Raw genomic sequence first — 25,374 nt, forward strand, 5'->3', positions numbered from 1 at the left:
TTCTTCTGAAAAGCTTTTGCCCTGATAACTACGGATGGACATTGCACGACATGATTAATGGAATTGAAATCACCTGAAAAAAATATCAAATTGACAAATGTTGTATTATCTGTGTATTTGTTCTTAGGTGCTGTCAAGTTGATTTCAGTTCATAGGGATCCCATATAACAGAGGAGAATTCCCCCTTAGGGTTTCCTAGGCTGTAATCTTTATGGCAGTAGATTGTCACGACTTTCTCCTGTGGAGCTGCTGGCTGGGTTTGCACTGCCCACTTTTTGGTTAGCAACTGAGCGCTTAACCATTGTGCCGCCAGGGCTTCTTACTAATGGTGTAACATCACACACTTTTTTTTTTTTAATTTAGGTTGTGGTTATTTATTTGTTTGTTATAAAAAGTAAAAATACAATAAAAAAACGAAACTCTTATTCTGAAGCAGCACCAGCCTCAGTTGCAGGCTCAGTCCATGCCCTGGTCCCTGCCCCCATGGCTAAGGGAGAGCCTGTGGCTAAAGGGTTATCATGTCCAGAATTTGCTCTCCTGGCTGCCTGTTAGCCACAGTTTGGTTCCTGTCAGGCTCACCTGCCATCCCAGATGCATGTTGCCCACTCCTGCTCTGAAGGAATTTAGATACATAGTGGCTAAAGCACTTGACTGCTAACCAGAAGGCTGGCGGTTCAAACCCACCAGCCACTCCTCGGAAGGAAGGTTGGGCAATCCTACTTCCGTAGTGATACTGCCTCGGAAACCCAAGGAGGGGTCGCTATGAGTCGGGGTCGACTCGACGGCACATAACAACAACAACAACTTGTCTGCTGGGGCACCAGTCTGCCTCTGAACGGCCCATGTCCGGGTCGGGCAAGGTGCCTCTTCCTATTGGCACCATACTGATCTCCCTCTAAGTTGGTTGGTCATCGCTGCTCTGGGTAATGTATTTTAATGAATTGTTATTCTGCTGGACATGGACCCAAAAGGCTTTTTATCATGAAGGGCCCCACCTTGAAAACCTTAATAAGTCATTCACTGTTCCAAGCAGACCTGCTGTACAGACAGGGTGGAGTCTGTCCTCATTGAGTCCTCTCCAAAGCAGGAGAATCTTTCCTCTCTTGCTGTCAACCAGGCTGGGACCTTATACTTTTCAAGATTGGGCCATGTGTCCTGACATTTCATATCAGTAGGAGAAGCTTGGGTCCTTAATTACAGAATCTGACGTGGTGATTACTAGGGTCAGGGGCTCTCAGGAAGTTATTTATTCATATGTGTGCCAGAACCCCTGGAAAGCTAGACAAAATGCCCATTCTTGGTCCTCCACCATACCTATGAATGAAAACCATACGGTCGCTATTGTTAGTTGTCATCCGATCATCTCTGACTCATGGTGACCCCATGAACACCAAATGGTGCCAGGTACACCATCTTCACAACCGTTGGTGTGCTCGAGTCCGTTGTTGCAGTCACTGTGTTTTGAGTGCCTTCCAACCTATGTACTATGGTGGCACAGCGGTTAAGAGGCTGACTGCTAACCCAAAGGCTGGCAGTTCAAACTCATCAGCCATTTTGTCAGATAAAGATGTGGCAGTCTATTTCCATAAAAATTTACATCCTTGGAAATCCTACTGGGAAGTTCTACTCTGTTCTGTAGGGTTGCTATGAGTCAGAATTGACTCAACAACAGTGGGTTCCAACCTATGGAACTCATTTTCCAGCATTGTAGTAGGTGATATTCTGTCGTAATCCATAGGGTTTTCATTGGCTAATTTTTGGAAGTAGATCACCAGCCTTTCATCCTAGTTTATCTTCGTTTGGAAACTTCACTGAAATGTGACCACCATAGGTAACCTTGCTAGTATTTTAAATACCGGTAATGTAGCCTCTGACATCATAGCCACACACAAGCCACCACAGTATGACAAACCAACAGACTAATGTTGGATCTTGGGGATAGGACCCTGGAATCTACATTTGAAATAAAAAATATATATATTGTGATTTGGTTGAAAGTTTACAGAACAAACTCTTTTTCCATACAGCAGTTTATACACATTTTGTTTTATGACATTGACTGCAAGCCCCACAAGGTAACAGCTCTCTTCCCATTTCCTCCCTGTAGTTACCTCTTCCCTGTGTCCTTCTTTCCTATGCATTCTTGCTCTGTGAGCTATGTCCTGTGCAAACACTGCCCTTCTGTTCTCCCTTGATTGATCATTCTAAGCAGTGTATCTACCTTGTGTAAAGTGTTCACCCTACATGCCTGTTTTTAGTGAGTTCAATTCCAGGCCTGAAGGCTAACTGGAATCTATATTTTTAACAATTCCCCAGAGAAAGAGATATTTATGAACGCCAAAATTTGAAAACAACTGCTCTAAAATCATAGAAACTTAGCATCCCATATTTATTTTGTGTGTTCTTTTTTGAGTATACCAGATGGATGCCTCTTTTCTTTCCTGTATCTTGGCTGGCACTGTCCTGATTACTCTGTGCACACCTCCACGTGGTTTCTGCAAGGAAGCCTCAGGGAGCAGATCCGCATCCAAGTCAGCTGGGGATTTTCCTCAGATCTTTCCAAAAGCATGACTCGCACATCTGGATTATGGCCGCCATGGACTAAGGGCCCCTTGGTGCAATCAAGCTCAGTGTTGAGGGTGGAGTTTGGGGCTTTGAGCAGCTGCTAAGAAGAATGAGACAGCATTCTCAGACAAAGCAAGAGGGACCTTGAAGAGATTGTGGACATCTCAACTTCCCTAGAAAAATGGGTAGGGAGCTGGACTTTTCTGTCCAAAGACAGAGGTAGCCCCTGAGCTAGGATGTCAGGGCTAACATAGGCTTGGGGCCTGGGAGCTTTCCACCCTGGGCTGCCTGGAACTTGCCCTTCTGCTGCAGTTCATCCTTCTAATCCACTGTCACCCATGCCACCATGTCCAAATCCCTGTCTTCTGAGATGATATTACCTGAAATGGCCATTCCAGTGGAGGCTGCTGAGACTTCAGTATGAATCTGGTGGCCGCTGAGCTCAAGAGCCTCTGAGCTTTCTTCCCTTGCCCCTTAAATCTCCTTTCTTCTCCTCCTACACTTGATTCCCCTCCTTCTCCTTGCTTTGCTTGCTTCTCTCTTTTGCCCTTCCTGCCTTAATAGATTGAAACCCACATAGTGTTCCGGCTTCTTGTGGTCCCAGTAAATAGCTCTTAATGTGGTTGTGGTGGACAGCTGGAGTGGATGATGAGGGTGTGTGTACCAGTGTGTGTGGGATAGTGGGGGGCACTTACCTTCCATCTCAGGTAGGAGGAGCAGAGTCATGCCCATATCATTGGGTTTCGGCAGAGCCCTCATGGGGGAATGGACTGGTCTGAGTGTCCTTAGACTCCTCCCTTGTTATGGACAGGAAGATACTTTGATGATGATGTAGGACCACCTGGAGTGAGCAGCCTCTGCTGCCAATGCTGGGCAGTCAGGATCCTGGCACCAGCCTCTTCTTGGAGGACAGCAGTAGACTTTTCCAGTAAACAGGATTTTTTTGAGCTCTGGTGGCATAGTGCCTAAGGCATTTGACTGCTAACCAGAAGGCCGGTGGTTCAAACACACCAGCCACTCCTCAGAAGGAAGTCTTCATGACCTGACAGTTACTGTTCCAGTGCTGCTAAACAATAGCCCATGTAGAGGTTAAGTACATGGCAGAATAAGTTTAATAATGACATTTTCAAATCGATGAGTGGGGCCTGCTCAGAAAGAGCAAGGGAGGGCCAAAATCTCAGGTAGTAGCCATCTGTGTGGATTCCTTCTCTCTGCTTCAGGGGTAAGAAGCACTAGTGGTACAGTGGTTAAGTACTTGGCTGCTAACTGAAAGGTCAGTGGTTTGAACCCACCAGCTGCTCCATTGGAGAAAGATGTGACAGTTTGCTCCTGTAAAGGTTATATCCTAGGAAATCCTAGGAAACCCCTTCCAAAAGGGTTGCTTTGAGTTGGAATCAATTTGATGGCAATGGAGTTTTTCAGGCCTCAGAGATACGTTCTTAGCTCTTGGACCAAGTAGTCACAGCTGTTTTTCTGAACCACTACTGAGATGCCAGGGTGGGTTCACTTTCTCCAGGAAGGAAAGAATGCTCTCAGACTCGCTTCTCATTGGCTTCTGTGTCTGAGTGCAAGTGAGGAAGCCGTTGGTCACTGCTCCCTTTGCTTCACTGATCCCCCACTTCCTAGACCACATGAGCATGGACTTGGGGGGATGAGACAGTGCAGGGGCTGGCAGCGATCACAGGCCTGGGAGGAACACTCCAGGCACCTCCTGATGATGCCAGGGCCCAGGAGAGGCCTGTGTTGTCTGGGTCAGTAACTTTCCAGGCTCAAGAGAAAGGAAAGACAGTTCTTCAGACTCCTGCTGACTGGTCTCAGGGACCTATTCTCCCAGGAACCAACCCCCTCAAGTCAGAGTGTGTGAGAGAGACTCTTGTCTTCAGAACTTTTCTCCTCTGGAAGCAGCCAGCTGGGGTCTGTTCTTGTGGCTCCTTTGCATGCTGAGCCTGGGAGAAGGAGCCTAATTCTTGGGGGCCGGGGCACGGCATGAGGGGAGCCTCTCTTCCCCTTCTGCTCCTCTCTCTTTACCTCAGAAGCAGTAGTCCCTCTTTCTGGAGGCCTTCCTCTAGCTTGGACCCCCTGAGAGACAATGACAGGCTCTAAGCTGGGGGAGGCTGCCCGGCCTAGAGCTACATCTTGGCAATTTGTGGGAGCTCAGGTATAGGGGCAGATTGTTGGAAAATTCAGAATGTATTTTAGCCAAATAGCTCCAGCCCTTTCCAGTTTGTGGCAGGTCCCCTCCCTGGCAGCCCTGGGCTGCTACAACACTGGCCCAGTGTTGCTTGGGGCAAGTTGCTGGCCAAAGACCCGAAGCCCCAGGGAAAACTGAGGGCAGGGAGATGGTCGTGGGCAGAGATGCAGCCCCCGAGTGTGTGGAGAGGGGACACGTGAGCCTTGTTGGGCATCTCTGTGCTAGCTCTTGGTGACTAACGTGGTTGGCCTGTGGGGGTGTGTGTGTGTTGATCGAGATGTTCCTGTTCTGTGGTTCTCTGATCACTTGTTTTTGGCTTTGGGCTTCTTCTGTATGAGTGTTTATTTTTAGAGGCTGCTACTTCTGGCCTGAAAGTTGATCGTTGGGGATGATCAGAGCATTTGTATTTTGTAGCTTTACATTTAAGTATTTATTTTGGGAGTATTCTGGCTTTTATGTGTGTGTTCTACTTTGTGTGTGTGTGTGTGTGTGTGGTGTGAGAACTATCTCACATCATACTAAAAATTAATGTGGACTTTGAGGTAAATTAGTTCTGATTTTAAATCTCAGCTTTACCAGGCCCCACATAATTGGAAGGTTGGGCAATCTACTTCCGTAGTGATACTGCCTCAGAAACCCAAGGAGGGGTCACTGTGAGTCGGGTCTGACTCGATGGCACATAACAACAACAACAACATATAATTGCAAATAAATGATTTCACTTCTCAAAGCCTTAGTTTCTCCATGTTTAAAATAGAAATAATACTGCTTGTCTTATAAGATTAGAAATAATGTATGTGTACTCATAGCGACCCCTCCTTGGGTTTCTGAGGTGGTATCACTATGGAAGTACACTGCTCAGCCTTCCTTCTGGGGAATGGCTGGTGGATTTGAACCACCAGCCTTCTGGTTAGCAGTCAGATGCCTTAGGCACTATGCCATCAGAGCTCCCGTAAAAGCCTAGCAAAATGTTGGCCACATAACAGGCGTCCACTGAATGCCGGCTGTTGTTTTTGGTATTTGTGTACACATAGACACACACACACACACACACACTTTCGATTGTGGTTCTGGTTGTTGTGAGGACACCTCTGGTGTACCCTGTGAGTACACATGTCTGAGTGTTTCTGAGCTGGGTGACTTCTGGTCTGCATGTGTGTCTCTGTGTCTCTTTGTGTCAGGTGTGTGTCTGAGTGTGAATGTGTGTGACTGCTGGGTCTGGGCTGGAGTCTATGTAGTGTTTGGGAGGGAGCTTTCTTCTCCTGCCAACTGCAGCCTGGATTGGGGTGAGGGCAGGGAGGCACATACGTGTGTGCATGTGTGTGCATGGGTATGCATGCATGTGCATGTGTGCATGCATGTGGTGTGTGTATGCATGCGTGTATATTGCGGGTCTCCAGGCTGGGCTGCTGACTGTATGGGGTGTGAAATCACCGAGTTCCTCTGGGTGGGGGAAGTTCTTAGTTCCTGAGTCAGCCCTCTGGCCATGAGCCACCCAGCGCTCACTTTTTCCTTTCAGAGAAAAGTGTTGCTTGTGGGGTCTTCGGGGAACTGTCTGCAGACAGAAGGACACTGGGACACCTCTCTCTGAGGAAAACCTCCACTTTTGTGTTCTTGATCCCTAAGATTACACCCTGCACGCACACACACACGCTGCCTGGGCCCGTGTGCAGCACCCGCATGGACCCCAGCATTCTGAGGGAAAGTGTTTTCCCGTGTCCCTGGCCTCCTGGCTTTGTGGAGCCCAGCCCTGGCCAGCCATTCCAGGGGCCCTCGGCTGGCTCAGAGCAGGGGCTGTCCAGGATGCTTGCTCTGCTGGCACGCTGCCGGCCTGCCTGGCTTATCTTGCCTTGACCAGTGCTCTTTTCCCTGAGGCTTTGGTGGTGTGGGTCGAGCTTGCTCATATCGGGGAGGGTCTGTGAGGAGTGGGCAGGGCCGGAAAGGCCTTTGGAAATGTGGCAGTGGGTGGGATGAATGGCATTTTATGTCTTAATGGTTTTAGAAAAATTCTTTGTGTTGAACCAGAGGCAAACTCAGCAGTGGAGGTGGAGGGCAAGTTTGTCTTAGAGAGTTCCAATACTGCCTTCCAACTCCCCAACCCCCCAGCAACAGGCATGGTGAGCCCCACCCTGCACCCCTACAGTCCTGTCCTCCTTGCTCTTTCCCAGCAGGCTTGTCAAAGGGTAGACAGGACTGGCTCTCCACACCTTTGTGTGAACTCAAGACAGTGGCTGCCTCTCTGAGTTTCCCTCTAGTCCAGAGATGGAATTCTGGGAATCAGGGAGCAGAGGTGAAAGTGAAGTTTTCTGCCATGAGATAGGGAGGCGGACTGGTGCTACTTTGGATGTCATCATTCAGGAATCAATGCTAGTGAGCATGGCAATGGAATGGCTCCCAGCTATTGAGCTCTCACCTGCTGTAAATGTCAGCTCATTTAAACTTCAGCTCATTTAAACGTTGCAGCATTAGCATTTCCATATGGTTCAGCCTGGGAGCTCTGGTAGAGCAGTGCCTAAGGCACTTGACTGCTAACCAGAAGGCTGGGGGTTCAAACCCACCAGCCACTCCTTGGAAGGAAGATTGGGCAATCTACTTCCGTAGTGATACTTCCTCAAAAACCCAAGGAGGGGTCGCTATGAGTCGGGTCCGACGCGACGGCACATAACAAAGCATAGTTCGGCCTGCGTTTGTGAGGGCAGTGGTGATTCCCAGGTAGAATTCTTGCCTCCCATGCAGGAGACCAGGCTGCATTCCAGCCAGTGCACCTCACGTGCAGCCACCACCGGTCTTTTCCCTGGAGGCTTGCAGGCTGCTGTGATGTTTCGGTGGAGCTTCCAGAGTAGGACCAGGAAGAAAGGCCTACTTTTGAAAATCACTAGTGAAAACCCTGTGGGGTCCCAAAGGTCCAATCCACAACTGATCATGGGCACGGCACAGAACTGGTCAGAGTTTTGCTCCATTGTGCACGGGGTCACCATTAGTTGGGGGCTGACATGATGGTAGCTGACAAGAATACTATTATTTTCCCCATCAGACAAGGCAGGTTAGGCCTAGAGCGTAATTTCTGTGTCTCTGTGGTCAGGTAGCTAGGAAACTGCCAGAGCCAGGCTGTGGATGGGGGCACTTTGCTCCCCAGCCCAATCCTAGGCTCTGTCTGGGCCTGCAGTCATGTGTTGGTGAGGTCTCTACCCAAAAGACTGGAGTAAGGTTCCTTTTGTCTCTTCCCTTTCCCCGCCTCAGCTCTCTCACAGGGTGGTGAGAGGAGAGGTTTTAGGGTCCAGGGAATGGCAGCTTTAGCTCCTTTCTTGGGAAAGCAGACGATGCCCCTGTCCTCACTGACCTCTGCTATCTGCTGTCTCTCTTGGCCCTCTCCCTTGCAGAGGTGGTAGGACACACCCAGGGGCCGCTGGATGGGAGTCTGTATGCCAAGGTGAAGAAGAAGGACTCCCTGCACGGCAGCACCGGGGCCATTAATACTGTGCGCCCCACCCTCTCAGCCACCCCCAACCACGTGGAACACACACTGTCCGTGAGCAGCGACTCAGGCAACTCCACAGCCTCCACCAAGACAGACAAGACCGATGAGCCTGGCCCGGGCCCCTCCAGCGCCCCCGCTGCCCTGAGCCCCGAGGAGAAGCGCGAGCTGGATCGTCTGCTCAGTGGTTTTGGCTTAGAGCGAGAGAAGCGAGGCCCCATGTACCACGCCCAGCACCTCAGGTCCCGCCAGGCTGGGGACCCTGCCATACCCTCCTCTGGCCGCCATGTCGTCCCAGCTCAGGTGCACGTCAATGGTGGGGCCTTGGCATCTGAACGCGAGACGGACATCCTGGATGATGAGCTGCCCATCCAGGATGGGCACAGTGTGGACAGCATGGGCACACTGTCCTCCCTGGATGGGGTCACCAACACCAGTGAAGGGGTCTACCCAGAGGCCCTGTCACCAATGATCAATGGTCTGGACAAGCCCTACCAAGTGGAACCCATGGTCAATGGTGGGGGCTACCTCTACGAGTCAGCCAGTCGGGCGGTCCCTGCCCATGCTGGTCACCCAGCTCCCATGCGACCCTCCTACTCTGCACAGGAGGGTTTAGCTGGGCACCAGCGAGAGGGGCCTCACCCATCCTGGCCACAGCCAGTGACCACCTCCCACTATGGCCACGACCCTACCAGTATGTTCCGCTCTCAATCTTTTCCGGAAACCGAGTCCCAGCTACCCCTAGCTCCAGCCCGCAGTGGAAGCAGCCGGGAGGCAGTGCAGAGGGGGCTGAATTCGTGGCAGCAGCAGCAGCAGCAGCCTCGCCCCCCTCCCCGCCAGCAGGAAAGAGCCCACTTGGAGAGTCTAAGGTCCAGCAAGCCTAGCCCTCAGCCACTGGCAGAGACCCTAACCCCTGGTCTTCCTGAGTTCCCAAGGGCAGCCTCCCAGCAGGAGATTGAGCAGTCCATTGAAGCCCTCAACATGCTGATGCTGGATCTGGAGCCAGCCTCAGCTGCTGCCCCCCTACACAAGTCCCAGAGTGTCCCAGGGGCCTGGCCAGGGGCTTCCCCACTCTCCTCCCAGCCCTACTCTGGATCTTCTCGCCAGTTCCAGCCACTGACCCAGTCCAGATCTGGCAACATCCCTACTGGGCATTCCTTGGGAATCACTGAGCTGGCCCCACGGGCCTCCCTGGAGTCCATCCCACCTGGCAGGTCTTACTCGCCTTATGATTATCAGCCATGTCCAGCTGGGCCTAACCAGAGTTTCCGTCCAAAGAGCCCAGCCTCCTCCTCCTCCTCCTCATCTGCCTTTCTTCCTAATGCCCATAGCCCTCCAGGGCCTAAGCAACCCCCGGCCTCTCTCCCTGGCCTCACTGTGCAACCTCAGCTCCCACCAAAGGAAGTGACTTCAGACCCATCCCGAACTCCAGAGGAAGAGCCATTGAATTTGGAAGGGCTAGTGGCCCACCGGGTAGCAGGTAAGAACCTCAGGGACTATTGATCCTGGATGTTCCCTCCTTACTCCTTCTGCCCCTCCCCACTTTGGTCTTGGTTGGTCTTGCTGGGGTGGGGGTGGGGGTGCAGACACAGCAGTTGCCCCCTGGCTGGCACTGCTTTGGCCTGGACAGAGACTGTCAGGAGCCACATGCTGGCCATGCCTTCCTGCATTCATTCCTGCTAGGCACTTGCCAGGCACTGAGATTCAGAGATGATTGTCTCCCAGGTTCTTCACTCAAGGAACTTACCAGTCTAGTGAGGGGACTGGGACAGGGACAGGGACAGATGTCCCTACCAGAGTACAATGTGTATTATGAAGGAGGTGGGCACCAAGCACCCAGCACGCAGGGGAAGGCAAGATCTACTACCTCAGGCAGTCAGGGAAAGCTTCCTGTGGGTGGTGACTTTGGGGCTGGAGTGTAGATGTAGAAGTTCTAGGCAGAGAAAATAAGGTTTCTGGGACTTCCTGCAGTGCTCTGTCCTGACACTTATGTTCCATGGAGCAGGGTTGAGGGAGGCCTCTGCAGATACTCCTCTCCTGAGCCTTTTCAGAGGTCACTGTGAAGCTGGAGACAGTGTCCTTTGTCTCTTGAGTGGTTGACCCTGGAAGAGACTTTCAGGACATTCTCTGAATGGGGAAGGGGAAGGTCACCGTTTCTTCAGGCTTCCTGTTAGTCTTTATCATAGGACCAGGCTGTGTGGGAAATAGGCGCTAGGACACAAAGCTCCATATCCCTGTCAGAGGCTGAGCACATCTCCCTGGAGAGAGGAGAGATCGAGGAGCAAACAGAGGGGCTTATTGGAGCGATAAAGGCAAGAAAGCCTCTAGCAGGTCAGAGCTTACAGCGCCACGTCGGGGCAGGACAGCTGGGGTTTCCCTGTCTGACTAGCCTAAGTCCATGACCATTCCATGGGCAGCCAGACTGGGCGGGTGATGGTGTGGGTTGATTTTGTGATGGAAATGAAACCAGGCAGGGGTGAGCATGAGGGTGTGGAGCTAGGTGAACCTTGTGCCATTCATCCACTCAGTGAGGAGAAGAGGAGTCTGAGCAGCTGGTCTCCCTCCACCCCTCTTCCTAAATTTAGGGGAAGCTGAGTCACAGGCCAGCTGCAGGGAGGGGAGGAGACACCCTCCCTGGGGATGGATGGTGGGTTTGGGGAAGCAGCTGAGAGGGCAGGTCAGCTGGCTCTTGGGCTGGGTCCAAGACCTGGGTGTAGGGCATGGACGCCTTCCTCCTGTACTTTATGGGAAAGCAGAGTGCCCACTTCCAATCTCCGCTCTGCAGTGGGAACTATTTAAGAGAATGCAGAGGCCTGTCCCAGAGCACCTGGTTCCTCAGGTCACATGACCTTCAGGGCTAACACTGTACTCAGGCTCCAAAGACTATCGAGCTTCCTCGTGGTTTTGCTCCCGACCTCACCTTTTTTTCCTTTTGTGCAATGGGCACTATTACAGAGCCATCGAGACCCAGGCCATGCACTTCCCCTCGAGTTAGCCTGTCCAATCCCCTGCCTCTGGGCAAAGTGGACTTTCTCTCACTTCAGACCTTCAGTAACCTCACAGCTCCTCAGAGGCCATTCTAAGTGACACCTGTGGCCCCAGGGTCTTAGCCTAGAATCAGGGTTCACTGGAACCACCTCTAGAAAGTTACCTTATCAACAAGATAGAGAGTAACAGATAATCCCAACTTTTAGCTTAAATATCAGAAGTAAAGACTGGATCCTAAGGAGATGGCCAGTCTGGGTTCACATTACTAAAAGTCACCTTTGAAGTATATGCAGTGACCTCATGGCAGTATGTGCTTCTGATTATGGGATTGCCGTGAGAAAAGTCCTTTGGGAGGGGCTCAAGGTGATTAGGGCCTAAGTGTCATAAACTTCTTCCCTCTCACAACCCCATACCACAGCCGGACCCTATCCTAGGGACACAGGTTACTCAGTCTTATTTTACCTTCCCTCCCCCTATAATTCTGGGGGTGTATGGAACACTAGGATGAGAGTACCTTTTCCACTGGAGCACGGGAGCCGGCTCATTCTGGCTTGCAGGAGAAGATGATTCAAGATTCAGGAATTTTGAGAGCCAGTTGTTAAGCAATGAGTAGCTTACAGCTGGCCATAGTGGTAATATTTATACCACAGAAATTGCCAATTGAGGCTTCATCCACTGGGTGGCTGGTGCACCGTTACCTTTACTTGATATTCAAAACACAGGATGGATTGCTCTGTAATACTAGGGTGACATATTTCATGGGGTGATCCAGATGGGGCTGCTGACTTATTCCTTATTCCATATCTGGGTCCCTGAGATTCATTGTCAGCAGAGTCCTTTGCCTCCTGTCTTTGGATGGGAGAGGAATGAGGCCACGCAATTTGCCTGGGGAATTGATCGACCTCTCAATATTTCACAGCTTTGAGATTGTGGCCCGAGGAACAATGACCACTGTATGACTGGTGGACAGGATTCAGGACTTTTCTTTCAGGGAACAGGATGAATTTCTTTCTCCTACCAAGACTTTTCCTTATATTGCTCATAGAGTTTGTTTAAGAGAAAGCCATAACCTTCATGGGCCCTGGAAAGATGTCCACATTATAGTGTATTTCCCCTTAGATTTGTCTCTCCTGACATATTCCAAGGTCTTGACCATTCACCTCCATATTTTCTAGCCTCTCAGACTTTGGCTGCCAAGAGGTCATAGGGAGGAATATTGTTGACATACAGGGTCCCTCCTTCCCAACTCTGCTACCATCTCCTTCACCAACTGTGAATGACTCTGTCAGGGGAAGGGATGAGCTGTACAGAAGGGAAGTCACATCTTGTCCCCCAGTACTAGACAGTTTCGTCTTTGGTCCGTGCTCTGTCATCAACAGAATTTCTTATGTCAGTAGCCCTTCAAGGGGTCTGCAGTGATTTTCTAGATAAAGAGGCAGAGGAAGAACAAATGTGTATATATAACACCCTGGGAGCCAGTGAGATAGATTCTCATACCACCACCTCTTTCTGTTTATTATGTTGCAAGAAGCTGGAACATAAGCTTCAACATGAGTAACCTGGGGAGTTCAGAGCTGAAGGAGAACCTTTTCATGGTCAAGAACTTGCTCTGGTTTCTCCTGGCTTTTTTCCCTTAGGTCTGTCTTTTCCTTCTTGGCTGCCCTCCATACTTGAGTACTGTGTTCCCAGTTTATTCCACTTTGATCCAAACACTTATTGTGTCTTATTTCAGTTTAGAGCTCAGAGCATGTAGGGACAGGTTTTTTTTTTTTTTTTAAATTTGATGAAGGTAGATAACAGAAACCTATAGTACATATCACACTTTCTTGCAAAACATTAGAAGACTTTCCACTTATCCCATCTTATCAGGGATAAGATGAGGATGCCACTTATCACCTCTATTATTCAGTGGTGTATTGGTGTCCTGGTCAATACAATAAGACATGAAAAGAATACAAGCCAGAGGTGGTGAATCCAATCAAGCTATCTTACACTACTGATTCTGTGACTGGACTGATCTCAGATATCTCTAGAGGTAGAGATTACAGTCATATTGGAAATCAGATATGGATCATCTCAAGGAGTCTAAAGTTTAGTAAGGGAAGACAGAACTGGAACATTAACATGAAGCCATTTGTAATAAAAGAAGTGTGGAGACAGTTCTGTGGGAGTGAAGGGAAGCAGGAGGGGTTACTGTCAAGAGAGATTGGAGAAGCGCTGTATTGAATATGGACTTTAAACTGAGCCTTGAAATATGGGTCATATTTTGAAAGTAGGTAGGGTCATTAGAGGGAAGGTTCATAGTGAATAGTTGGATGAAGACAGGAAAGCACAGGAAATATTTGAGGAATGGTGAGTACATTGAGAGCATATAGATTACATGAGATGTTGTTGTTATGACGGAGTCAAGTCAGGAAAAGTAGCCTGGGGCCTACTTCTGGAAGCTTTAGATAGCAGACTGAAGAGCTTAAATTTTACCTAGCAACAATATGGGGAACCATTACTTGTGCTTAGTCAGGGCAATGTACCATGATCAGAATTGTAGGTTAGGAAGATGTATCTGGTGGTTTTGGACAGGAAGAGTGGAAAATAGAAGATTAAGAGCAGGGAGATGCTAGGAAGTTATTAGATAGCATAACTGATGGGGAACTGGGTCAGGATGCTGACCACAGGAATTAAAAAGAAGAGATGGCTGCTAAAGATACAGTGGGAGTAGAACCAATACACTTAGAAATTGGTTGGATGTAGTGGGTAAGGGAGTGGGAGAATCAGAGATGATTCTGAGGGTACATGAGTTGAAGCAGAATGGTGGTTCCATTAACAAGTTGGGAGTCAAGAGGCAGAGCTGGTTTGGTGTAAGATGATGAACTTATGTAGGTATGCTGATTTTGAGGTGACAGTGGATCACCTATGTATGATGTGTGGAAGGCAGTTGAACAACTAGGGTTGGAGCTTAAAAGAGTGGCAAGAGCTATAGATTTTGGAGCCATCCTTACAGAACTGAAGGTTGAAGCTTTGAGCATGGGGAGAAAAGAACTCAGGAAAGATGGCCATGAGGGGAATTAGAGGCTGTAAAGGGGGCTAAGAACTAGGGTTCAGAGCAGGGAGAAGAGACTCAGGACAGTGCTTTATCACTGAAGTCAAGATAGTGAAGGATCTCAAGGAGGAGGGATGTGGAGGTTAGCAATGTCACCGTGGAGAGGTCATGAGGAAGAGGCCAAGACAAATTTATTGAATGTGTCAGTTATTTGGCCGCTGGTAATTTTCAAAAGTATATTTTCAGTAGAGTGTTGGTGACAGAAGCCAGACTTTGAGGGATTGAGGGGTGAGTGGAGAGGAAGTGAAGACAGCATGTCAACCACTCTTTCAAGTGGTTTTGTGATAAAAGGAAAGAAAATGGTAGCTACAAAGGGTAGCAGGATATTGGGAACTCTCTTGTAAATACAGGAGGCATAAAAATATTTTTAGGTAGAGGATTTGGAGAGGGAGAGTTTGACTGTGGAGGGAGTGGGGAAAAGAAAAAGATACATGAGAAAGAAAGAAAGTGTAGAAACATGGTAAATAGGGAGTGAAAGTAAATGTACACATAATGTTGAATGTAAAACAAACTCTTAACATAAAAAATAAAAAGTAGTTTAAAAAAGTGGTAGAATAAGATATCTAAGGAGGTAAGAGGGATTGGCTTAGAAAGAAGGAGAATTATTAGAAACTCAGGTGAATTGTTTAGGCTCAACAAAGAGATGAGACACTTCTTCATGAAGTATAAATAAAGGATGAATAATGATAAAAATTGGTGTTGAGATCTGAAAGAAAGAATTGAGAACCTATTTCTCATATTTTATCATGTCAATAGAAGATGAGGCCAGTGTTTCTTCAGTCACTTAATTCATCATGATCTCCTAACCAGTGCTAGGTGTTAGTCTGTGCTCTGGGAAAATGGTGGCAAGCAAAATAGATAAAAATCCTTGCCCTCATGAAGCTTCCATCCTAGTTGGAGGGGATGGATGATAAACAAATTAGCAAATACTATATAATCTGTCTAGCATAGTGCCTAAGGCACTTGACTGCTAACCAGAAGGCTGGCAGTTCAAACCCACCAGCCACTCCTCGGAAGGAAGATGGGGCAATCTACTTCCGTAGTGATACCGCCTCGGAAACCCAAGGAGGGGTCGCTATGAGTCAGGTCCGACTCGACGACTCATAACAACAACAATGACAACAACATATAATCTGACGACTCATAACAACAACAATGACAACAACATATAATCTGTCAGATGAGTGATAATTGCCATAGAGAAAATAAATAAAGAGGTGAAGTACCAGTGAGAGTTAGAAGGTGTGTGGGTAGTTTGTACTTTACATTGGATGATCAGGGAAGACTTCACTGGGAGGTGAGGGAATTGGCCCTCTGGAGCAGCAAGTGCAAAGGCCATGGGGCTGGTGCCTGATGTGGCTGGAGCAGAGTGATTGAGGGGAGTGTAGTGGGACATGAAGTCAGAATTGGTGCCAGCTTGCAGTGGATCTTATAGGTGATTGTAGGAACTTTGGATTTTACTCCAGGTAGCATGAGAAATCTTTGGCAGGATATGGGTAGAAATGTGATATCATCTGAACTGTTCTATGTGTCCAGGATGGAAGGAAGGAGACCAGTTAGGAGGCTGCTGCTATTGGCTAGGATGGTAACAGCGGAGATGGTGAGAAGTGCTCAAATTGTAGACATATTTTGAAGGTGAAGCCAACAGGATTTACAGTTGGATTAGAGATGAGATGTGAGAGAAAGAAAAAAGTCAAGGTTTTGGCCTGAGTTGTTCTTTACTGAGATGGGTAAGAATGTAGAAAAAGGGGTTTAGAGGGAATATATTGAAAGTGTGATTTTGGATTTGTTAGGTTTGAGAAGCCATGAGATATCCAAGATGGTTGTCTATATGAATTAGGACTTTAAGTGGGAAAGGCTGGAGCTTAGAAAGAAATTTTGGAGTTGTCAGCATATGGATGTCACATAAAATGTGGGATAGAATGGTAGTAGCTAGAAGTTGAGTGCAGGTGGAGAAGGGGTACCAGAATTGAGGCCTGGGGCCTCCAACATTTAGAGGTCAGATGCATGAGTTGAGATCATCAAAAGAAACTGGAATGGAGCATTTTGCAAAATAGAGGAAAGCTGAAGAGCATGGTGCCCTGGAAGCCAGGACAGCTGGGATTGGCCGCTTGAAGAGAATGGAGAAGTTTAGGGCAGACAGTTGCCCTAATTTGGAGTCAACAAGGATGAACAACAGGATAATATAGCAGGAACTTATAGTGTATCCAAACAGGTTCACTTTAGGACATTCTTGTGACATTCAGCAGCTTTGGGGAGGAGTGCAGAAGCATAATGGTACTGGTGGTGTAGTGGCTAAGGTATCTGACTGCTAACCAGAAGGCTGGCAGTTCAAACTCACCAGCCACTCCCCGGAAGGAAGGTTAGGCAATCTACTTCTGTAGTGATAATCGCCTTGGAAACCCAAGGAGGGGTCGCTGTGAGTCAGCAGACTTGACTCCTTGACAATGCGTTTGGTTTTTTTAACTGAAGAGGAAAAGGCTGAGAGATGCTAGCTTGCTAGGGAATGTGACTTTTGGGCTCAGACTGGGTAGGGTCGTAGCTGAATCAGGAAGTGGAAGGTGACCGTGGGAAGACTATGGTGACTGTGAGGAACTGGTGATGGTGTGGGGTGACCAGCATTGAAATCTCCTGGGCCTGGCTAGCACCTTTTTCCTCTCATGCTGGTAGCACAGTGCCTAAGGTATCTGACTGCTAACCAGAAGGTTGGTGGTACAAACCCACCAGCCACTCTGTGGAAGAAGGACTGGGCAATCTTCTTCCATAAAGATTTACTGTCTTGGAAACCCAATGGGGGTTGCTATGAGTCAGTATCAACTCGACAGCAGTGGGTTTTGTTTGGTTTCTGGGAGTAGAAAAGAGAGACATGGTATCCTCCCGGACAGCAGGAGGGCCACCCATCCTTTTGAGAAGCAAGACGATGATCCACCCTCTCTTCTTGTTTGATCCCCTCCCCGTCTCTCTCCAGTGTGTGGCTGATCTCAGACTCCCAACATCAACTAATCTTGATTTTCTCTTTGTTTTTGTTTTGTTTTGTCTTGTTTAATGCCTTGTCCCCTGCATTCTGTATGTGTTTCACATCCATCTGTCCTCTGTGCCATTGGTGGGGTGCCCTCCTTGCCTGGTGTCTCCCCTCCACCCCTGCCTTCCATTTGCCTCCCACTCCCTGCCGGCTCCCCTGGGATGGGGGTTGGGCAGAATATAACGCCAAACTGCAGGATATTGGGCAGAGTGTTGGCTTCCAGCACCCTCCTCTCCACCGGCTCCGATCCTCTTCCATGTCTGGTTAGTTCCCGTCCTTCTTTCCCTCATTTTAGCTCTCAGTGTCTCTCTCTCTGCCGTGTCCTTGCTGTTCCCTCCAGTCTCCTGCCTACCTTCTTCCTCCTTCTCTTCTCTCATTCATTCCTCTCCTGTCTTCTCCATTTCCTTCTCACCTTTTTTCCTCTCCCTCTCTCCATCTCTTGTTCTCTTTTCTCTCCTCTTTTTTTCATTGCTCCCTCTTCTTTCTCCTTGTCTACTCCTCCCTCTCTCTCTCCACTCTCCTTGCATGAGCAACACTCCCACTTCTGCATGGACACAGGCCTAATGCTTCCAGGCTTGGCCTTGCCTGCTGGGGATGGGGTCTGGAGTAACTAGACTCACTCTTAGGGCTCCCCGTGGAGATGCAGACCTTTGCAGTGAGGGTGCCCCTTGCCTCTCAGTGAGGACTCGGGCCAGCCTAGCACTCTGGCTGTCCTGGCCAGACCCCTCTGGAGGGCCAGGCTGGGCTATGCATGGGCACTGGGCATAGGCCAAGAGTGATGTCCCAGCATCTGCTACTCTGTCCACTCTTGTGTAGGTTATGGCCCAGGTAGAGGTTCCCCACTGGCCCCCTCCTGAATTTCTGCCCCAGGACCTACGGCCAAGAGTCAGAGCACAGGTTGTGTACCCACCTTTGTGACCTTGGTAAATCTCTGAATTACTCAGACCTCAGCTTCCTATTCTGAAAAATGGAAGGATGATAAACCCTGAAGCCCTGACTTGCATATATGGCAAGGTGGCTGTGACACCACCGAAACATGGTAGACCCTCATCAGGGGTCAGGTGACTTTATCTGAGGAGGATGTAGACCACTGACTTCAACCCTTATTATCTTGAACATACAGACCCATAGGCTTTTTACCACTGAAAGGGCATCATTCAATCCTTTCCCTTGCTCCTCAAAGCCTGGAGGCCAAGGTCAGGGGGAAGACAGCAGGTCATTCCCCTGCCATGACCTTTAGAAGTTCCAGGAAAAGGCTTAGAGGGTGGTGGGAACTGTTGGCTCCCAATGACAGTGTCTAGGGCTTTCATTGATCCCTTCCCCCAGTCAACAGATAATTGGGACACAGCTCGAGCAGACAGACTACCTTCCCTCCTCTTCTCCTCTTCCTCTACCTTTCTCGGCCCAGTGGTGGGGAGTGCAGTGTTAGTGGGGCCTGGGGTTTGAGGCAGGTTCTGGGGTGGTGGACCTGTCCTGAGGGGAGCTGGCATGGCTTGCCCTGGGGCTGCTAGTGTGGTTGCCGTGTGGCTTTCTGGTGCCCTGGCCCAGCAGGTGGCCTCCTGGATCTCCTCGCTTCCGGAGCCCCAGGCATGCAGCCGGACACCTAGCCCCGCCGCCTGGAGCTGAGGAACCCAGTCTTTTGGAAATCGGAAGGCTGGAAAGAAAAAGAAGAGCTGGATCTGTGGGGTGGAGGTGGCCCGTTTCAGGGGTGTAAGGGAGGCATGTGACAAGGCCTGACTCTGGTGTATGGGATCCACGGGTGGTGAGTGGCTGTGTTTGGTCAAAGTATGAATAGATGGTAATTTATGTGAAGACTACAGTTCCCTGAACAGCAAGTGTGTGTGTGTGTGTGTGTTTGAAAAAGTCATTAATGTCTCCAGCTCATTTTCGGGGAGCCTATTTTCTGAGCCTAGCACCATCCTGGGGAGCAGTGTGAGGATTCCCTGGGAAAGGGGGCTGTTCCGGTGCCCTGCTCTCTGGGTCTGGGACCTATGGGGAGGCTCTCGGGATGAAGTACCTCCCCATCCTCAGAGGTGTGTGAAGCAGCCCTTAAAGAACCACAAAAGGCTCTTTTTTAGAAAAAATTTTATTGTCATTTGGGTGAAAGTTTACAGAGTAAATTCACTTTCCACCCAGTAGCTCACATATACTTTGTCTCATGACATTGACTGCAATTTCCCTCAAGCTCCCCTCCCACTTCCTCCCCATAGTTACCTCTTCCCTGTGTCCTTCCCTCCATGCACTCCTGCCCCCTGAGCTGTCTCCCTGTGCATACACAACCCTTCTATTCTCCCATGATTGTTCTCTCCAAGGAGTATCTACCTAATGTAAATGTTCACCTCATATGCATATCTTTTGTTTGGCCGGAAGCCACAGGAGTGGGTTCAATTTCAGACCTGAAGGGCAGCAAGGGGCCATATTCTCAGTGGTTCCATGAGGCTCTATCAGACCAGCAAACCTGGTCTTTTTTTTTTTTTTTTTTTTTAATGATTTTGAGTTTTTTTCCACATTGTTATCCCACTCTATCCAGGGTCTCACACATAGATTCCCTTCCGAGTGGTTGACAGTGGTAGACAGGCACCATCTAGTTCTTTTGGTCTCATAGTCATATAGGCTGAGAGTTGCATGGTGTACCAGTCACTTGGACTAATTGTTTCCATGAATCTTTGGTTTTCTTCATTCTTCTTGAGAGATGAGGAGAGACCCATTGTTGCATCTAGATGTCTACTTGCAAGCCTTTAAGATCCCAGTTGCTACTTGCCAGAGTAAGATGTGGAACAGTGTTTTTGTGTAGTATGCCAATTGAGCTTGCTGTCCTCTGCAACTATGGTCCTGAGCCCACGGGTCCAACTACTCACTTCCTCTCGATGAAGTGACCACAACTTTGTCCCTTGTCAGCTGTACTATATACCTGGGAATTCTTGCAGAACATACAAATACACTTGTAGAAACATTGTCTGCCAACCCTATATATACATGGTAGAACCACAAGAGGCTCTTGAAATGTAGATGCTGTTTTTCTAAAGACCATAGGGCTTCCCACTCCTCTGAGTGGAATGCTGGACTCACCAGCCTGCTGGCAAGACCTTCTGGAGTCCCCTGGACTGGGTGGCTCCCTTTCCTCCCTTCTTCATTGACATCCTCAGATCACATGCTGGGTAGAGCTGATTGTCCATGCCCTGAGGGTTTCTCAGTGACTTCACTCGGTGCCCCATCATTCCAGTGTCCTGCAGCCATTCCTGTTTGGTTAAGGTGGTGTGTATGTGTGCATGCTTGTGTGTATGTGTGCCTGTGTATGTACCTGTGTGTGTGTGTGTGTGTGTGTAGGGAGAGAGCACATAGAGACAGAGGTCCTTGAGAGAGAGCACAGAGCCAAGAGACTGATTATCAGTCAGTCTCTGGGACGTGAGAGAGGGGTGTTCTCTTTCTGCCACTGGCTGTCAGCTTGCAAGCAGTGTTCCAGCTTGGCTGAGGAACAATGGGGCTCTCTTCTCTCCCCTCTTCCATGCCTCATCTCCCCTCCCATCATGGAAAAAAAAAAAAAGACAGAGGCAACATGGCTGTCCATGCACTTCAGGGCATATCTGGGCTTGCCAAGGGGGACAACAGTGAGGCACTGTGTCCAAAGACTGTAAGATGTCCCTCACTGGCCACGGGTGTGGTGGGGTTTCCTGTCAGGGAGGGGCTGGCCCTGTGGGAGTGGAATGTGAAGTCTTCCCCATTCGTAGAGGGAGGCCCTGTCCTGTAGCGCCTTCACTCTTTGGAGATCATTCTGTCCATCCCCCCACCTCCTAAGTGCCAGGCGGATGCTGTTGGGGAAGGAAAATTTAGGAGGTGTGATTCTCTGATGTCCCGATGATCTCTTTTCCATTTCTCATGTCCTCTACTTCTGGGGAGGCTTCCTGTAGGCCAGCCTCGTCCCCGTGCTGCGGCTGCCACCGTGGCACATGAGCCTGTGGGATGTCCTGGGTGGAGCAGGGAGAATGTTCTCTGGGAGATTCAGTGCCTCAAATGGAGACAAACCCACTTTTTGAAAGTGAATACCAAACCTCCAGACAGGAAAACTGGCCACCTCTTAAAAAGGCCAAGGAGTCTGCCAGAAAGAGGCTGCCAGGGGGTGGGTAAGCTGGGAACTGAGACTAGCCCTAATACCTTTCTTTTAACCTTGGAGCTCAACTCCGTTCCAAACCCCAAGAGCCTTTCCAAAATGGGCCTTCTTTGTCGCAATTATTATTAGAAAATCAATGAATATGTCTGTTTCCCTTTAATGTTTTTTTGCCAGGAATGAAACTAGCAGCAGCTCTGGACCAAACTTGCCAGGAGGCCTATGGGAGGAAGGGACAGGAGGTGGGGAGAGGCATGGCCAAGGGCGGGGTCTCTGCACCATGAGCCCCGGAAGCGCAGATCATGCAATTCAGTTCCAGTGCACTGTTCAACCCTGTCAAAACCGTGTCCCATCTTTCATCTGATTAAGGCTTAATGTGACCTCCATTGGATTTTTGAGGCGGTAAATCTTTACGGAAGTAGATTGCCCCTTCTTCCTTCCATGGAATGGCTGCTGGGTTTGAAGGCCAATCTTTTGGGTTAGCAGTCAGATGCCTTAGGCACTATGCCACCAGCTCCTTTAATAGCCCATGTGTAGGACTAATGCAGCCTCCATTTTCCTATTTTGAATATAAGGGCCTATCAAGGCTTATGTGCTTTGATTAAAACAGTTTGTGGGGAGCAGAGTCCAGCTCCCACCTCCATCAGGTGCTTCCTGGTGGAGATGACAGGGCTGCCTCTAAATAGTAAAGGGCCCAAAGTGAGGCTCAAAACCCCACCCGGGACCTCTGCACTTACTGTCTGGATGCTATGCTCATCCTGTGCTCTCCTGATGGGCCCTAATTATGGAGAGTGTGAGTGCGTGTCTCAGAGTGACTGTATGTGTCCGTCCCAGCACTTGGCAGCCGGAAGACTGTTGTTTGTAAGTCGGAAGGAAACTTCCCAGCCTGAGTTTTTTATGGTGTATTTTGTGGCGTGCCAGAGATGCCCAGGGAGCTGAAGACAGCCTAGGGGATGAAGACCCCACAGTGGATGGTAGAAGGTGATTCCTGGATAGGGATGATCCTAACTTGGCTCCAGCACATTCCTGGGGGCCAGTGGTGAATGTGTGAATGTGTGTGTGTGTGCACACACCATGGGGCGGTGCTGGCATGAGGCTGGCAGGGCCAGGGCCCCAGTCCCGTGTGACCTGGGACCTCTGGTAAGTTCTAGCACCTTACTGGGCAGCTGTCTTCCTTTTCCTGCGTAGTGGTGGTGAATGCAGGGCTGAGATTCTTCTCCCAGAAGATAATTGTGATTATCACAATTAGGAGTCCACCGTTTGCGCTGGTCCAGGGTGAGGTCTTGGCCTCTGTGAACCAGGAAATAAGTTTTCTAGGATATGGGGAGCCAGCTCAATGAGGTGACGGACTGCATTCCCTCAGCCCAGCTGTTGGAAGAGGCAGTGAGAAGGGAGGCTAATGAGGTTAACAATGTCCCCAGGCCTATGGTGGAGTGGAAAGGGAAGTGCCGAAAAGCAGATGGTGCATGTGACTTCAGGGCTTTCTTTCCCTGCTGTTCTGCTGGGAGAGGCAGAGTGGGAGTCTCCGCCATCTTGGGGGGCAAGGAAAGGGGTGGGTAGCTAAGGGACCAATAGAAGGGAGCTTGGGGAGAGGTCTCAGAGGCGTACTGGATGAGTTCTCCTTCATTGGGGAACTCTAGAGAAGGCCAGCAATCCCAGGGGACAGTTGGGGTTGGGGACTCTTTATAATAAGAGTTTATTCTTCCTTTGTTTTTCTTTGGGAGCACCATTTGCAAGATGATTCATTCTTAGCTCTTTCCAGTAGTTCTTCCCCATGGACTTGATGTTGCTTGTTGGTTGATGCAGTTGCCTTGGAGACTGTCTCTCCCTCCCTCCACCTTCCCTCCCTTGCCTGGAAGTTCTGGCCTCTGCCTCCAGGGGTTGGATGGAGTTGACATCTGTTTCTTGTATCAGTCCTTTTTGCTTTTGGCCCCAGTGCAGTGTGGGAGTAGAGATCCCTGGTGAAGACTGAGCCCAGTCTAAGCAGATCCCCCACCCGGCAGAGAAAGCCCGGGTGTGGACCAAGTTGGGCTGAGGAAGGCTGGGGAGGTGCTGAGGGGAGACTGGCTCAGCTCTAGCTCGCCCCTGACCTAAGATGGCTGCCTTCTCTAGGTGAGGGAGTTAGGCTATAGTGTTCATATCTTGTACAATATGCTTATGGTCCTCCACCCCTGCCATTCCTCTCAGGAGTACAGGCTCGGGAGAAGCAGCCTGCAGAGCCTCCAGCCCCTCTCCAGAGGCGGGCGGCCAGTGATGGACAGTATGAAAACCAGTCTCCAGAACCCACATCCCCCCGGAGCCCTGGGGTCCGCTCCCCTGTCCAGTGTGTCTCCCCGGAGCTGGCTCTTACCATTGCTCTCAATCCTGGAGGGCGTCCCAAAGAGGTGAGTCCTTGGCCTTTTCCTGGGCCACAGAGGGAAGTGGAGCCCACTTTAGACCTCTAGGGACCTGAAGGTCACCTTGGTGGGGCTGACTTCTCAGTAAGCCTATAGTAGTGTTTGTCCTCACTGTATGCTAACCCATATTCCTCTTCTGTGACATGTAGCATCTGGACCCTATTTCCCCCACCCCACACACAAAGAGATTTTATTCTTCCAATTCTTGACACTTCTTATATTACACTGAAGTTCCCTTCTTGACTTTTGAAGACAGTCCCTTAGAATGGTTAAAGATATAGGACATGACATGTTGCTGTATGCCATTGAATTGATTCTGACTTATGGTGACCCTACATGACAGATTAGAACTGCTCCCATAGAATTTCCTAGGCTGTAATCTTTCAGGGAGCTCTGGTGGCGTAGTGCCTAAGGCATTTGACTGCTAACCAGAAGCCACTCCTCAGAAGGAAGATGGGGCAATCTACTTCCGTAGTGATACTGCCTCGGAAACCCAAGGAGGGGTTGCTATGAGTCGGATCCCACTTCACAGCAATGAGTAGGTAACTTTCACCCACTCAGAAAGGGATCAAAATTGGAGATCCTGGATAGGGTGGGAAAAAAATGTGGAACAAAATTAAAAAACATAAAAAAGACCAGGTTTACTGGTCAGGTAGAGATGAGTGAAACCTCTAAGACTATGGCCCCAAGTCACCCTTCAGGCCTGGAATTGAACTCACTCCCATGGCTTACCTCCCAGTCAAACAATAAACAGGGAGATGCACTCCTTAGAACATTCAACCATGGGGAAATCAGAAGGGCAGCATTTGTACAGGGAGAAAAAGAGGGAGACAGGAATGCAGAGGCAAGAAGGATGCAGGGAAAGGGTAACCCCAGGGAGGAAGTGGGAGGAGAGCTGTTAATTGCAGGGATTGTAATCAGTGTCACAAAACAAAATGTGTATGAACTGTTGAAAGTAAAACAAATCAGCTTTGTAAACTTTCACCCAAAGCACCAATACAAACCAAAACCAAACTCACTGTGGTCGGTCAGTCGATCCCTACTCCTGACTCATAGCAACCCCTCCTTGGGTTTCTGAGGCAGTATCACTACGGAAGTAGATTACCCAATCTTCCTTCCAAGAAGTGGCTGGGGGATTTGAACCACCAGCCTTCTGGTTAGCAGTGAAATGCCTTAGGCACTATGCCACCAGAGCTCCCAAAATCACAATAAGTTAATAAAATAAAATCCCTAGGCTGTAATCTTTGTGGGAACAGATTGCCAGATCTTTTCTGTGGCTGCTGGTGGCTTCGAACTACTGACTTGTCAGTTAGCAGTTAACCATTGCACCACCAGGCTTCTTGGGTATGACAAAGGTAACCACAATTTCTAAACTCTAAACCAGATCATATAGGGTTTCCCTGGGAGATATAACTTGGATGCCAACATGGTTGCATTTTGAGACATTTCAGTAGTTGGAGGCAGTAGGTCTCAAACCTTAGTGAGCAGTTACCCGGGAGTTTGTTAAAAATGTAGACTTCCAAATCTACCCTAGA

The 25,374-nt window shown here is 49.3% G+C and overlaps 1 protein-coding gene across 1 annotated transcript in view; it reads left to right on the plus strand.

Moving 5' to 3' along the window:
* Positions 1-25,374, plus strand: part of TNS1 (tensin 1) — a 270,893-nt gene that overhangs the window by 208,298 nt on the left and 37,221 nt on the right. The window contains exons 20-21 of the mRNA XM_007959717.1: positions 8,137-9,711; positions 23,631-23,827. Of these exons, the coding sequence (XP_007957908.1) occupies positions 8,137-9,711; positions 23,631-23,827 (1,772 nt within the window). The remainder of the gene's footprint in view (positions 1-8,136; positions 9,712-23,630; positions 23,828-25,374) is intronic.

The sequence above is a fragment of the Orycteropus afer genome, unplaced genomic scaffold (genome assembly GCF_000298275.1).
Source record: "Orycteropus afer afer isolate SDZICR_OR568_19922 unplaced genomic scaffold, OryAfe1.0 scaffold00002, whole genome shotgun sequence".
In the NCBI taxonomy this organism is placed as follows: Eukaryota; Metazoa; Chordata; class Mammalia; order Tubulidentata; family Orycteropodidae; genus Orycteropus; species Orycteropus afer.